Below are 14,436 nucleotides of genomic sequence, written 5' to 3' on the forward strand. Positions count from 1 at the left end.
TTTTACATGTCGGTATTTTGGCCTTGTCGGTATTTTAAATGTCGGTATTTTGTCCATGTAGGTATTTTGACCTTGTCGGGATTTTGGCCGTTGGTCAAATGCTGTCGGGATTTCGACCGTTGGGATTTTGATTGGAGATAAATTGACTGCATCCCGATTGGTTGGCACCTTGTCTCCACTTTATCTCTGTGCAAGCTTTGATACATACTGTATTCCTTTTGATCTCTCTCCACTTTATTTATCTCAAATCTTTGATACATATCCCCCATGGTAATCCAGTGACAACTGTATTATCCAGAGCTCACTCTGGTGGCTAGTAAACAAAATACAATTCTATATGATGCACACAATGTTAACCTCCAAAGTTAATAGAGCAGACATCCAATCTAATGGGCCCTACACACTGGCAGATAAAACAGAACAATATGAACGTTCTTGTTCATAAATGAATGAGAACTCGTTCATATCGTTCTGTGTGGAGGCACCAGCGATGAACGATGCACGGCCCCACGCTCGTTCATCGCTGGTGCCCCGTCGCTTGTGCATGTAGGCCAATATGGACGAACTCGTCCATATTTGCCTGCACTGCTATGGAGCCAGGTGATGGGACGAGTGAAGAAACTTCACTCCCCCCGTCACCTCCCCCACGCCGTCGGGTCGCCCGTTGGCCATATCGCACAGTGTGTAGGGCCCTTAAGGACTTCTACTTACTCCAAAAGCTGGCTTATGCATGTTATTACTATACATGTCTGACACAAGTAACTAATCAGAACTCAGAAAACTGCTGGATTTTAATGGGTATCTGGATGGTAGGTCGACATGGATTAGGTCCACAGTCAATAGATCGACCACTATTGGTCGACATTGACATGGTTGACACAGGTAAACGGTTGACACATTAAAATGGTCGATATGGAAAAGGTCAACACATGAAAAAGTCGACATGTTGTTTGTTTGTTTTTTACATTTTCATACTTTACCATCCACGTGGACTACAACTGGGAATAGTAACCTGTGGAGAAGCAGAAACCTGAAAACGCTAGAGTAATCCTGTCAGTCTATTTACTGCCTATCCATACAGACACCCTGTCACATTATGTGCGGGATGTACTATACGGAAAATGCAGTGAACCCCGTTTGCCGCATTTTCGGAAGGTACTATTCCCCGGCCGCCAGGTCTGTGCCGCGGCGGGGTTCACCAGCTTTTGCTGACGATACCCCATAGAAGCCTATGGGCTTCTCTCTTCAGCGCTGTGTGAGGGATCTGATCGGATCCCTCCCAGCATGCTTCGCGCCCGTCACCCTGCACATGCGCAGACTGACTCCCGGGGGTGAATCCCGGAAATCAGGCAGCCGCTGCGCATCGCGGAGGACAGCTCTTATCGGAAGAGTTGTCCTCCGCAATGCTGATCGCATATGATTGTACATATGCAAGGCCGGTGCTAGGGTGTTCGGCGCCCCCCTGCAAACTATAAATTTGCGCCCTCCCATACTTCACAAAGGGTCAGCGAGCACCTTCGGCGTGTGTCAGGAAAAGGGGTGTAGTCTCACAAAGAAGGGGTGTGGTCACACAATAGTACCCCCATTTGAATTTACGCACACAGTAGTACAATCTTATTCACATTTCACCGCACGTAGTAGTGCTGCTCATTCACATAATACCCCCCGTAGTAGCGTCATTATACATAATGCCCGCTAGCAGTAGAGTCCTTATACATAATGCCCGCCAGTAGTAGCGTCCTTATCTGCAATGTCCGCAAGTAGTAGCGTCCTTATCCGTAATGCCCGCCAGTAGTAGCGTCCTTATCCATAATGCCTTTCAGTAGTAGCATCCTTATATGTAATGCCCGCCAGTAGTAGCATACTTATCCGTAATGCCCGCCAGTAGTAGCGTCCTTATCCATAATGCCTTTCAGTAGTAGCGTCCTTATATGTAATGCCCGCCAGTAGTAGCATCCTTATCCGTAATGCCCGCCAGTAGTAGCGTCCTTATCCATAATTCCTGTCAGTAGTAGCGTCCTTATATGTAATGCCCGCCAGTAGTAGCATCCTTATCCGTAATGCCCGCCAGTAGTAGCGTCCTTATACATAATGCCCATCAGTAGTAGCATCCTTATACGTAATGCCCGCACGTAGCAGCGTCCTTATACGTCATGCCCACAAGTAGTAGTGTCCTTATCCATAATGCATGCCAGTAGTAGCATCCTTACTGTAATGCCCACCAGTAGTAGCGTTCTTATCTGTAATGCCCGCCAGTAGTAGCATCCTTATCTGTAATGCCCCCAACTAGTAGCGTCCATATAAGTAATGCCCCCCAGTAGTAGCATCCTTATAAGTAATGCCCCCAACTAGTAGCGTCCTTATAAGTAATGCCCCCCAGTAGTAGCATCCTTATAAGTAATGCCCCCCAGTAGTAGCGTCCTTATAAGTAATGCCCCACAGTAGTAGCGTCCCTATTAGTAATGCCCCCCATTAGTAGCGTCCTTATTAGTAATGCCCCCCACTAGTAGCGTCCCTATAAGTAATGCCCCCCAGTAGTAGCATCCTTATTAGTAATGCCCACCAGTAGTAGCGTCCTTATAAGTAATGCCCCCCAGTAGTAGCGTCCTTATAAGTAACGACCCCCACTAGTAGCGTCTATAATGCATGCACACATACACACCCCGACACACACACACACACACACACACACACACCATGCACTCCCCATACACACACATAGACACACCCACCCACCATACACACACACATTTCTCTCTCATCCTCCACTAACCAAGTCTGGCAGGCCACCACTGTTGATGCTCCCCCTGTACAGCAGCCTGGCCCCATGTAGCTCTGCCCCCTCCATGCAGTGTAGCTCCACCCCTCAAGATGGGTAGCTCTGCCCCTTTCCATGGCCTGCAGCTTGCACTGCACACAGCCCCAGCTGCTTCATAAGGAGGAGGAGGCTACAAGCTGCCGGCGCCGCTGCCTGTCATGCAGTGACAGGCACAGCAGCCGGCAGCAGGGGGGACCTGCGGCAGGTGCAGCAGCGGGGATGCAGGGCAGGTAGAGCGCCTCCCTGCCTGGCGCCTACCTGCACTGTATCCCTTCGCTGAGCAGGTGGCGCTGGGCCTGTACATATGCGATCAGCATCGTGGCAATGGGTGGCGATGGGCTGTGATGTACATTAGTACATCCGCCCTATAACTGTACAGGAATATTTCCTAAGTACGATTATTTTCCACTGAGCGGAGAAGAACCTGAGTGCTTTTTATATTTGTGTTTGTAACTGTGCTTGTATGTTTTTTTATGTTTGTCTATATTTCGCCGCAACTTGGGACCAGATTCCCATATGTTTTGTTTGTCTTTTCAAAGGTAATGTCACATGTTATTAAACATATTACATTTTATATAGCCTATATTAATAAAGGTTAAGTTTTAATACTAACTGAAAAAGAAATTGTTTGTATGTGACAAATTCATAAAATAGATATTCTGACTGCGCAGCGCTTCAATTATTTTGTGTACTTGGAAAAAGTTTTAATACTATACTGTATCCTATAGTCTACTGCTGCTTTAAAGAGTGCCCCATTGTACAAGAGGCTTACCTACCTTTCTTAAGGTTTTTCTTTTCTTGTTTCCAATTCAATTTACTCAAGATCCGAACCCCCCCCCCCATACTTCTCGTGTTTTACACGGGTCCGAGGCAGCCTCGGATCTTCCCGCCTTGCTCGGTTAACACAAACGAGGCTGAACGTCATCATCCCGCTGTCGGATTCTCGCGTGATTCGTACTCCATATAAAGAACCGCGCATCGCCGCCATTTTCACTCGTGCATTGTAGATTGAGCGGAGAGGACGTGGCTACGTTCTCTGCCTGAAAAGCTCAATATCTGTGCTCTGTGTGCTGCATTGTGGTGACCACCAGTATAGTAGTACAGTACAGTAGGCCATTGCTGTATCTTGCAGCTCTGTGTCACTTCTAGTATCCATATCTGTGCTGCATTGTTGTGACCAGTATATAGTAGTACAGTGCAGCATTGTGGTGACCACCAGTATATAGTAGTACAGTAGGCCATTGCTGTTTCTTGCTGCTCTGTCACTTCTAGTATCCTGATCAGTGCTCAATATCTGCATCATTGTTGTGACCAGTATATAGTAGTACAGTAGAGCATTGTGGTGACCACCAGTATATAGTAGTACAGTACAGTAGGCCATTGCTGTTTCTTGCTGCTCTGTGTCACTTCTAGTATCCTGATCAGTGCTCAATATCTGCTGCATTGTTGTGACCAGTATATAGTAGTACAGTGCAGCATTGTGGTGACCACCAGTATATAGTAGTACAGTACAGTAGGCCATTGCTGTATCTTGCAGCTCTGTGTCACTTCTAATATCCATATCTGTGCTGCATTGTTGTGAGCAGTATACAGTAGTACAGTGCAGCATTGTGGTGACCACCAGTATATAGTAGTACAGTACAGTAGGCCATTGCTGATTCTTGCTGCTCTGTGTCACTTCTAGTATCCTGATCAGTGATCAATATCTGCTGCATTGTTGTGAGTAGTATATAGTAGTATAGTGCAGCATTGTGGTGACCACCAGTATATAGTAGTACAGTACAGTAGGCCATTGCTGTTTCTTGCAGCTCTGTGTCACTTCTAGTATCCTGATCAGTGCTCAATATCTGCTGCATTGTTGTGACTAGTATATAGTAGTACAGTGCAACATTGTGGTGACCACCAGTATATAGTAGTACAGTACAGTAGGACATTGCTGTATATTGCAGCTCTGTGTCACTTCTAATATCCATATCTGTGCTGCATTGTTTTGAGCAGTATATAGTAGTACAGTGCAGCATTGTGGTGACCACCAGTATATAGTAGTACAGTACAGTAGACCATTGTTGTTTCTTGCTGCTCTGTGTCACCTCTAGTATCCTGATCAGTGCTCAATATCTGCTACATTGTTGTGACCAGTATATAGTAGTACAGTGCAGCATTGTGGTGACCACCAGTATATAGTAGTACAGTACAGTAGGACATTGCTGTATATTGCAGCTCTGTGTCACTTCTAATATCCATATCTGTGCTGCATTGTTTTGTGCAGTATATAGTAGTACAGTGCAGCATCGTGGTGACCACCAGTATATAGTAGTACAGTACAGTAGGCCATTGCTGTTTCTTGCTGCTCTGTGTCACTTCTAGTATCCTGATCAGTGCTCAATATCTGCTGCATTGTTGTGACCAGTATATAGTAATACAGTGCAACATTGTGGTGACCACCAGTATATAGTAGTACAGTACAGTAGGACATTGCTGTATCTTGCAGCTCTGTGTCACTTCTAATATCCATATCTGTGCTGCATTGTTGTGAGCAGTATATAGAAGTACAGTGCAGCATTGTGGTGACCACCAGTATATAGTAGTACAGTACAGTAGGCCAATGCTGTTTCTTGCTGCTCTGTGTCACTTCTAGTATCCTGATCAGTGCTCAATATCTGCTGCATTGTTGTGACCAGTATATAGTAGTACAGTGCAGCATTGTGGTGACCACCAGTATATAGTAGTACAGTACAGTAGGCCATTGCTGTTTCTTGCTGCTCTGTGTCAGTTCTAGTATCCATATCAGTGCTCAATATCTGCTGCAGTGTTGTGACCAGTATATAGTAGTACAGTGCAGCATTGTGGTGACCACCAGTATATAGTAGTACAGTACAGTATGCCATTGCTATTGATATATTACTGCCATATAATTCCACACATTAAAAAATGTAGAACAAAAATGTGGAGGGTAAAATAGGGAAAGATCAAGATCCACTTCCACCTAGTACTGAAGCTGCTGCCACTAGTCATGGCAGAGACAATTCAATGCCATCAACGTCGTCTGCCAAGGCCGATGCCCAATGTCATAGTAAAGAGCATGTAAAATCCAAAAAACAAAAGTTCAGTAAAATGACCCAAAAATCGAAATTAAAAGTGTCTGAGGAGAAGCGTAAACTTGCCAATATGCTATTTACAACATGGAGTGGCAAGGAACGGCTGAGGCCCTGGCCTATGTTCATAGCTAGTGGTTCAGCTTCACATGAGGATGGAAGCACTCATCCTCCCACTAGAAAAATGAAAAGAGTTAAGCTGGCAAAAGCACAGCAAAGAACTGTGCATTCTTCTAAATCACAAATCCCCAAGGAGAGTCCAATTGTGTCGGTTGCGATGCCTGACCTTCCCAACACTGGACACGAAGATGTGGCTCCTTCCACCATTTGCACACCCCCTGCAAGTGCTGGAAGGAGCACCCACAATCCATTTTCTGATATTCAAATTTAAGATGTCACTGTTGAAGTACACCAGGATGAGGATATGGCTGTTGCTGGCGCTGAGGGGGAAATTGACCAGGAGGATTTTGATGGAGAGGTGGTTTGTTTAAGTCAGGCACCCGGGGAGACACCTGTTGTCCATGGGATGAATAAGGCCATTGACATGCCTGGTGAAAATACCAAAAATATCACCTCTTCGGTGTGGAATTATTTCAACAGAAATGCGGACAACTTGTGTCAAGCCGTGTGTTGCCTTTGTCAAGCTGTAATAAGTAGGGGTAAGGACGTTAACCACCTAGGAACATCCTCCCTTATACGTCACCTGGAGCGCATTCATCAGAAGTCATTGACAAGTTCAAAAACTTTGGGTGACAGCGGAAGCAGTCAACTGACAACTAAATCCTTTCTTCCTCTTGTACCCAAGCTCCTGCAAACCACCCCACCAACTCCCTCAGTGTCAATTTCCTCCTTAGACAGGAACGCCAATAGTCCTGCAGGCCATGTCACTGGCAAGTCTGACGAGTCCTCTCCTGACTGGGATTCCTCCGATGGATCCTTGAGTGTAACGCCTACTGCTCCTGGCTCTGCTGTTGTTGCTGCTGGGAGTCGATCATCATCCCAGAGGGGAAGTCGGAAGAGCACTTGTACTAATTCCAGTAAGCAATTGACTGTCCAACAGTCCTTTGCGAGGAAGATGAAATATCACAGCAGTCATCCTGTTGCAAAGCGGATAACTCAGGCCTTGGCAGCTGTGTTGGTGTTAGACCTGCATCCGGTATCCGCCGTTAGTTCACAGGGACTTAGAGAATTTCTTGAGGTAGTGTGTCCCCGGTACCAAATGCCATCTAGGTTCCACTTCTCTAGGCAGGCGATATCGAGAATGTACACAGACGTCAGAAAGAGTCACCAGTGTCCTAAAAAATGCAGTTGTACCCAATGTCCACTTAACCACGGACATGTGGACAAGTGGAGCAGGGCAGACTCAAGACTATATGACTGTGACAGCCCACTGGGTAGATGTATTGCCTCCCGCAGCAACAACAGCAGTGGCGGCACCAGTAGCAGCATCTCACAAACGCCAACTCGTTCCTAGGCAGGCTACTCTTTGTATCACCGCTTTCCATAAGAGGCACACAGCTGACAACCTCTTACAGAAACTGAGGAACATCATCGCAGATTGGCTTACCCCAATTGGACTCTCCTGGGGATTTGTGACATCAGACAACGCCACCAATATTGTGCGTGCATTACATGTGGGCAAATTCCAGCACGTCCCATGTTTTGCACATGCAATGAATTTGGTGGTGCAGAATTTTTTAAAAAACGACAGGGGCGTGCAAGAGATGCTGTCGGTGGCCCGAAGAATTGTGGGCCACTTTCGGCATTCAGCCACCGCGTGCCGAAGACTGGAGCACCAGCAAACACTCATGAACCTGCCCCGCCATCAGCTTAAACAAGAGGTGGTAACGAGGTGGAATTCAACCCTTTATATGCTTCAGAGGATGGAGGAGCAGCAAAAGGCCATTCAAGCCTATACATCTGCCTACAATATAGGCAAAGGAGGGGGAATGCACCTGACTCAAGCGCAGTGGAGAATGATTTCAACGTTTTGCAAGGTTCTGCAACCCTTTGAACTTGCCACACGTGAAGTCAGTTCAGACACTGCCAGCCTGAGTCAGGTCATTCCCCTCATCAGGCTTTTGCAGAAGCAGCTGGAGAGATTGAAGGAGGAGCTAAAACGGAGCGATTCCGCTAGGCATGTGGGACTTGTGGATGGAGCCCTTCATTCGCTTAACCAGGATTCACGGGTGGTCAATCTGTTGAAATCAGAGCACTACATTTTGGCCACCGTGCTCGATCCTAGGTTTAAAGCCTATGTTGTATCTCTTTCTGGCAGACACAAGTCTGCACATGTTCAAAGACCTGCTGGTGAGACACTTGTCAAGTCAAGCGGAACGTGACCCGCCAACAGCTTCTCCTTCATTTTCTACCACCACTGGACCTGCCAGGAAAAGGATCAGATTTCCAAAACCACCCGCTGGCGGTGATGCAGGGCAGTCAGGAGTGAAAACTGACATCTGATCCGGACTGAAGGACCTGCCAACGATTACTGACATGTCGTTTACTGTCACTTCATATGATTCTGTCACCATTGAAAGAATAGTGGAGGATTATATGAGTGACAGCATCACTGTAGGCATGTCAGACAGTCCGTACGTATACTGGCAGGAAAAAGAGGCAATTTGGAGGCCCTTGCGCAAACTGGCTTTATTTTACCTAAGTTGCCCCCCCTCCAGTGTGTACTTCAAAAGAGTGTTTAGTGCAGCCGGTCACCTTGTCAGCAATCGGCGTACGAGGTTACTTCCAGAAAATGTGGAGAAGATGATCATCAAAATTAATTATAATCATTCCTCCATGGAGACATTCACCAGCAGTTGCCTCCAGAAAGTACACAGGGACCTGAGATGGTGGATTCCAGTGGGTACGAATTAATACTCTGTGAGGAGGACGATGTAAACAGTGAAAGGGGTGATGAATCGGAGGATGATGATGAGGTGGACATCTTGCCTCTGTAGAGCCAGTTTGTGCAAGGAGAGATTGATTGCTTCTTTTTTGGTGGGGGCCCAAACCAACCAGTCATTTCAGCCACAGTCGTGTGGCAGACCCTGTTGCTGAAATGATGGGTTTGTTAAAGTGTGCATGTCCTGTTTATAAAACATAAGGGTGGGTGGGAGGGCCCAAGGACAATTCCATCTTGCACCTCTTTTTTTATTTTTTTATTTATCTTTGCATCATGTGCTGTTTGGGGACTATTTTTTTAAGTGCCATCCTGTTTGACACTGCAGTACCACTCCTAGATGGGCCAGGTGTTTGTGCCGCCCACTTGGGTCACTTAGCTTAGTCATCCAGCGACCTCGATGCAAATTTTAGGATTAAAAATAATAGGTGTGAGGTGTTCAGAATAGACTGGAAATGAGTGGAAATTATGGTTATTGAGGTTTATACTATTATAGGATCAAAATGACCCCCAAATTCTATGATTTAAGCTGTTTTTGAGGGGTTTTTGAAAAAAAAAACACCCAAATCCAAAACACACCCGAATCCGACAAAAATTTTTAAGGGAGGTTTTGCCAAAACGCGTCCGAATCCAAAACACGGCCATGGAACCGAATCCAAAACCAAAACCCGAAAAATTTCCGGTGCACATCTCTAATATTTACCTGAATGGTAACAGACAATACATGTGATGTGATTGTAAACTGATTTTTTTTTTTTTACTTAATGTAATTTAACCTGTGCGGTGAACAACCCCTTGGTTTACGTTGTTGTTACTGACCCTAGAAGATAACTCCTATCCCTAAATGGCAATGGTTGTTTATCCTACATTTTACTGTTGTTAGAGAGTTGCTCGCAGTATTGTATAGGCATAGAACTTCCAATAAGTCTATGGGGCACATTTACTAAAGCTTCTAAAACAGACAAGTAGACAAGTGGCATTGTAGCTCATAGCAGCTAATCAGATCCTGTCTTTCATTTTCTAGAATGCAATAGAGAAGTTATATCTTGAATCTGATTGGTTGCATTGAGCAACACCTCCACTTTTCATGTTTAGAAACTTTAGTGAATCTATCACTATATGTTGGAAAGGGGTTTCAAGCACAAATGGAGAACACAACATATAGATGTAGCCACACTCATCTTGGCTACATCTAAGCAAATTTGCGCCTTGTTTGCCATTACCATGCTCACGTTCAGGCAGGATGTAGCCACCATGAGTATAACTACATCTGTAACATAGATTATGCTACCCAACCTGACCTGCTAGCACTCATTGTAAGAGAGAGAGCGCAGGATTATACTTTCTGACTACTGTCTTCCACTATGGCATCTTGATACCATCTTGGTACAAGGAATGAAGCTTCCCTGGAGGAGGAGCAGCAACATAGAGTCTGCGCAGTAGAGCGCTCCACTTTTAACAACCACCACTCAAGCCAGCCCCCATCCTCATGGTTTAAGTCACTCCAGGCTAATGACAACCTCTATTATTAGTCAAAGAAACCTTATGTGATCAAAATGCATTTATCTGTCTAGGGACCATAGTCCAAACAACTTGTTTATACATATGACAACATGTAGCTTTCTGATGTTTTCCTTAGACATTCCTTTACGCCAGAAAAACACTGGGCCTGATTCAGTGCGTAGTTCGCTGCTTCGGGTTTGGAAAATATGCTTATTTGGCAAGAGGCGTCTGGGAGAAAAAGACACCTCCTGACGGTATCGCAGCACTCAATCTTAGAATGCAGCACTTGAACATTGGGTTTGCGTACATCTCGGAATTAGGCCCACTTAACCAGGGACGGCTCCAGAGGTGGTGTTGCAGTGCAGTCCAAAGTTTAAATAGGGGAGCCACAGCAACTGCCAGTTACAGGAACTCCTAAGGTCAGTCACACAAGTGAGCATTTTGTTTTATTATTATTTTGTTAGAGACCATCTTTAGAATTATCACATGTAATGGAAATTTTTGATTGCTTTAATGTAATCATTGGTACTCCTTATTGTTCTGTAACATAATTACTTCTATATGATAATCAAGAGGTGTTTACAGATAGCTGCATCCTTTCTTGATATAATGTGGTGATTTCACTTTTGTTCTGTTTTTGGTACATTTGACAATATTTTTAATTATTACTGTTTATTATCTGTATTGCTTATATCAGCTGAATTTTTTCTCCACATGTTACATCTGCCTACCTGCAGTGCCACCTGGTTTTGCCCAATTGTAACTTTTTTGGTTTGCTAACAAACCTGAATAACCCCCACCACTTAGACAGCAGTAATGCTTTCTGGGCCCGATTCTGAGTTGGCCACTATAGCGCCTTTTTGCCATTGTCACACTTGCAACATTATGCTATGTCTGAATGTGCAAGGACTGAGGAGCCCACTCCACTCACAGCATCTGGTGTGTATTTAAATGGGCCATTGATCGCATCATCTAAACTGCAGCCCTAGGGTACTGTAAGTGCAGTTTCTATGTCTGAGTATGGGCCCCTATGTGGGCAGTTTACCACTCGGCCTGTCAACAATACTCCTGCAACATGCCTGTGACACTCCATGAGTCTGTTTAGACACCCCTGTCACTACACCCCATTATATTTTAATGACCGTGCATGTGTACTGTGTCTCTGTACAAACACCATCAGGACGCATGCGCAGTGCACTCAGACGCATGTTCATAAGAAAAACATCACTGTGTCTGACTTCGCCACTGAGAATCACGCCCTCTGCGAGGAGATGACAAGCACATTATAAAACATTGCTGTTGTTTTTTGTTTACAGAATATCTCTCAGTAAACCATTATATATATATATATATATATATATACAAACATACTTTTTCTGGGCAATACGCGCAGGTGCAGGGTCTATACACTTCCATGACTACGCCTCCTGTATGATCAGTAAAGTGTATGGAGAGAGGTCCCTTGATTCCAAGGAAATATTCACAGAAGCAATTACGGTCCTCTGTGATACTGTAGACTTGTTGTCCCATGTCGTTTAATATTTCCCAAGGAGTGTCTCTACAAGCTGTAAAGGAAAAAATAAATAACAATGGATTACATTTGAGTGTACAAATAAAAGAGATGTGTGCCCTTTATCATGGATCACACATGTCACACGTGCATCTCACAGCATTGTACAGTATGTAGCACTGATAAATTACTTCATTTAGTTTAATGACATTTAAGTAATGGACAATGGGTCTGATTCAGATGCCGTTGCAATGCAGGGTTTTGATGCAGCGGAACGATTATCGAAAGACTACACATGTGTCTACTGTAGGTTGCACTATGCATGCGGCAAGGTACTTTTATGACTTTTATGGTGCCTCTCACAGTGAGAAATTAATTGCACCGTGATTGACAGGAAGGGACCCCTTGGGGGATGTAACGAAGAGTGGCGGCACAAATACAGGCATTTTGCGACAGTTTTGGGGCATGTCTCGACACACAGCTGAGATTTTATATGCAGAAAACATGGCGCCAGCATCGCAGCTCCCGTGGCCATTCTGCAGGACCATGGACACACTCAGGGAGATGTTATGGAGTACGTAGTTGCTGAGATGTTGAAATGGCCCCGGTGGCGTTTCTGTTCTTTTCTGAGCAGCTGTTGCATTGTATCGCAGTTCTATAGCTTTAAAATAGGCATTAGCCGAAGCATCTGAAGAAGGACCAATGTATCCTGATATAACAATTTATGGTGATTATAGCAACAGTGTCCTCAGGGGCAGTTTTACAGAGGAGGGGGCCCGTGTGAAGACTTTGGGTGGGGCCCCTCCTCTACTAGATGTGGATGACACTGGCACTGTGCCAGGGTCTACTGCGCATGCGCAGGCCTCCGGAAACATGGCGCCCGCCATGTTCCGGAGACTAAATTCTTACTTCTCATATGCGGTGGCCATTTTGATGGCGATTTTTTACAGCAGCTGGGGCTCCGATGAGGGCCTCTGGTATGGTAAGTAATAAAACATGGGTGCAATGTATGAGGTGTGGGCCCCACTGGACCCAGGGGCCCCTGTGCATTGCACACATTGCAACCATCATAGAGACGCCAAAGAGTATAACCGATGTTATAAAGTATTGTCCCAAATCATCAGTTGGTGAATCTCAGACCTTTATCTTGTAACTATATGAATGTCCACCTATTTTCAGCAAATAAACCCTTCTAAAGTTTGCATTAGGTAAAGTTGATATTCTCAGATCTGCTGTGTAATAGTCTCCCAGTGATTATGATAAAATATCATGAATGGTGTATGAAGAGTAGTCCTCAAAAGAGTTTCAGATTGTAAAAAAAATATGGTGAACACAGTAGTGATCGATTAGTAATAATCAGTGGTGGCTCCAGAGGTGGGGCCACAATGCAGTCAAAAATAAAATAATAACAATAATAATAATAATAATAATAATTTTGTTTATTTAGCCCAGTACTCAGATTTTGGATGGGTCTGTGTATGACAGTTGATTTATTGGTTACTATATCTAAATGTTAATTTAGAACTAAACAGAAGGGATGCCATTGACCATTGATAGTTAGTAACAATGAATGGTTTGCCATTGATGGTTGATGGTTTTGCCATCAATGGCAGAAGTCCAATGGTTCACCACAATAATGGCAGAGATGTGCAAATGTTTTTTTTAGTAACAGCTCACTTAGCACCGCCCCATCATGTCACTTAACCATTGTTCCCTTCCTTGATTGGCCCGCCTAATTCCTGTGACCAACACTAGGGCATAGAGGGTTTATACCATCATTGGTTTATTGACATTCATGTAAAACACTGATAGCACCATTGATAGAGACCATCAGTGGTGGACCTTTAGATGTTCATTCTTACTAAACAGGGAGATATATCAAACCTTCTAAAGAGGACAAGTGGAGAAGTTTCCCATATCAAGCAATCAGTTTATAGATATAATTTATCTAATACAATCTATAAATTAGTAGGTCCAAAAACTCTTGTAAGATAAAACAAGTTATAGTTTATCAAAGTAAAACAATAACTCGAAACAATGAACAAAATCTATAAATTGATACAAAGTAACTACTGTTTGTGTTCCCATGGTGCCTTGGGTGTTGTTCTTCCTCTGCACACTAGGTGCAATGGAGTATAGTTTTTCACTGTCACCATTTATTTAAACTCTACCTGATAGACTCATCTATAGAGATGTGCACTGGCCAATTTTTGGGTTTTATGTTCTGGTTTTGGATCTGGATCTCCGTTCGTGTTTTGAATCTGGATTGGTTTTGCCAAAACCACCCTTTCTGGTTTTGGTTCCGGTTTTGGATCTGGATTTTTTTAAATAAAACATAAAAACAGCTAAAATCACAGAATTTGGTGGTATTTTTGATCCTACTGTATTATTAACCTCAATAACATGCATTTTCAGTCATTTCCAGTCTATTCTGAACACCTCACAATATTGGCCCTCATTCTGAGTTGATCGCTAGCTGCCGCTGTTCGCAGCGCAGCGATCAGGCAAAAAATCTTCACTTCTGCGCATGCGTACGGGCCACAGTACGCACGCGCTAAGTACTTTCACACAAAACTATGCAGTTTTACACAACGGCGAGCGACGCTTTTCT

At 44.4% G+C, this 14,436-nt stretch overlaps 1 protein-coding gene across 1 annotated transcript in view; it reads right to left on the reverse strand.

The window, feature by feature from the left end:
* LOC134911302 (phospholipid scramblase 1-like) overlaps positions 1 to 14,436 on the reverse strand; it is a 48,365-nt gene that overhangs the window by 12,429 nt on the left and 21,500 nt on the right. Inside the window, exon 2 of the mRNA XM_063919573.1 lies at positions 11,687 to 11,880. Within this exon, the coding sequence (XP_063775643.1) occupies positions 11,687 to 11,880 (194 nt within the window). The remainder of the gene's footprint in view (positions 1 to 11,686; positions 11,881 to 14,436) is intronic.

Source organism: Pseudophryne corroboree, chromosome 4 (assembly GCF_028390025.1).
Source record: "Pseudophryne corroboree isolate aPseCor3 chromosome 4, aPseCor3.hap2, whole genome shotgun sequence".
In the NCBI taxonomy this organism is placed as follows: Eukaryota; Metazoa; Chordata; class Amphibia; order Anura; family Myobatrachidae; genus Pseudophryne; species Pseudophryne corroboree.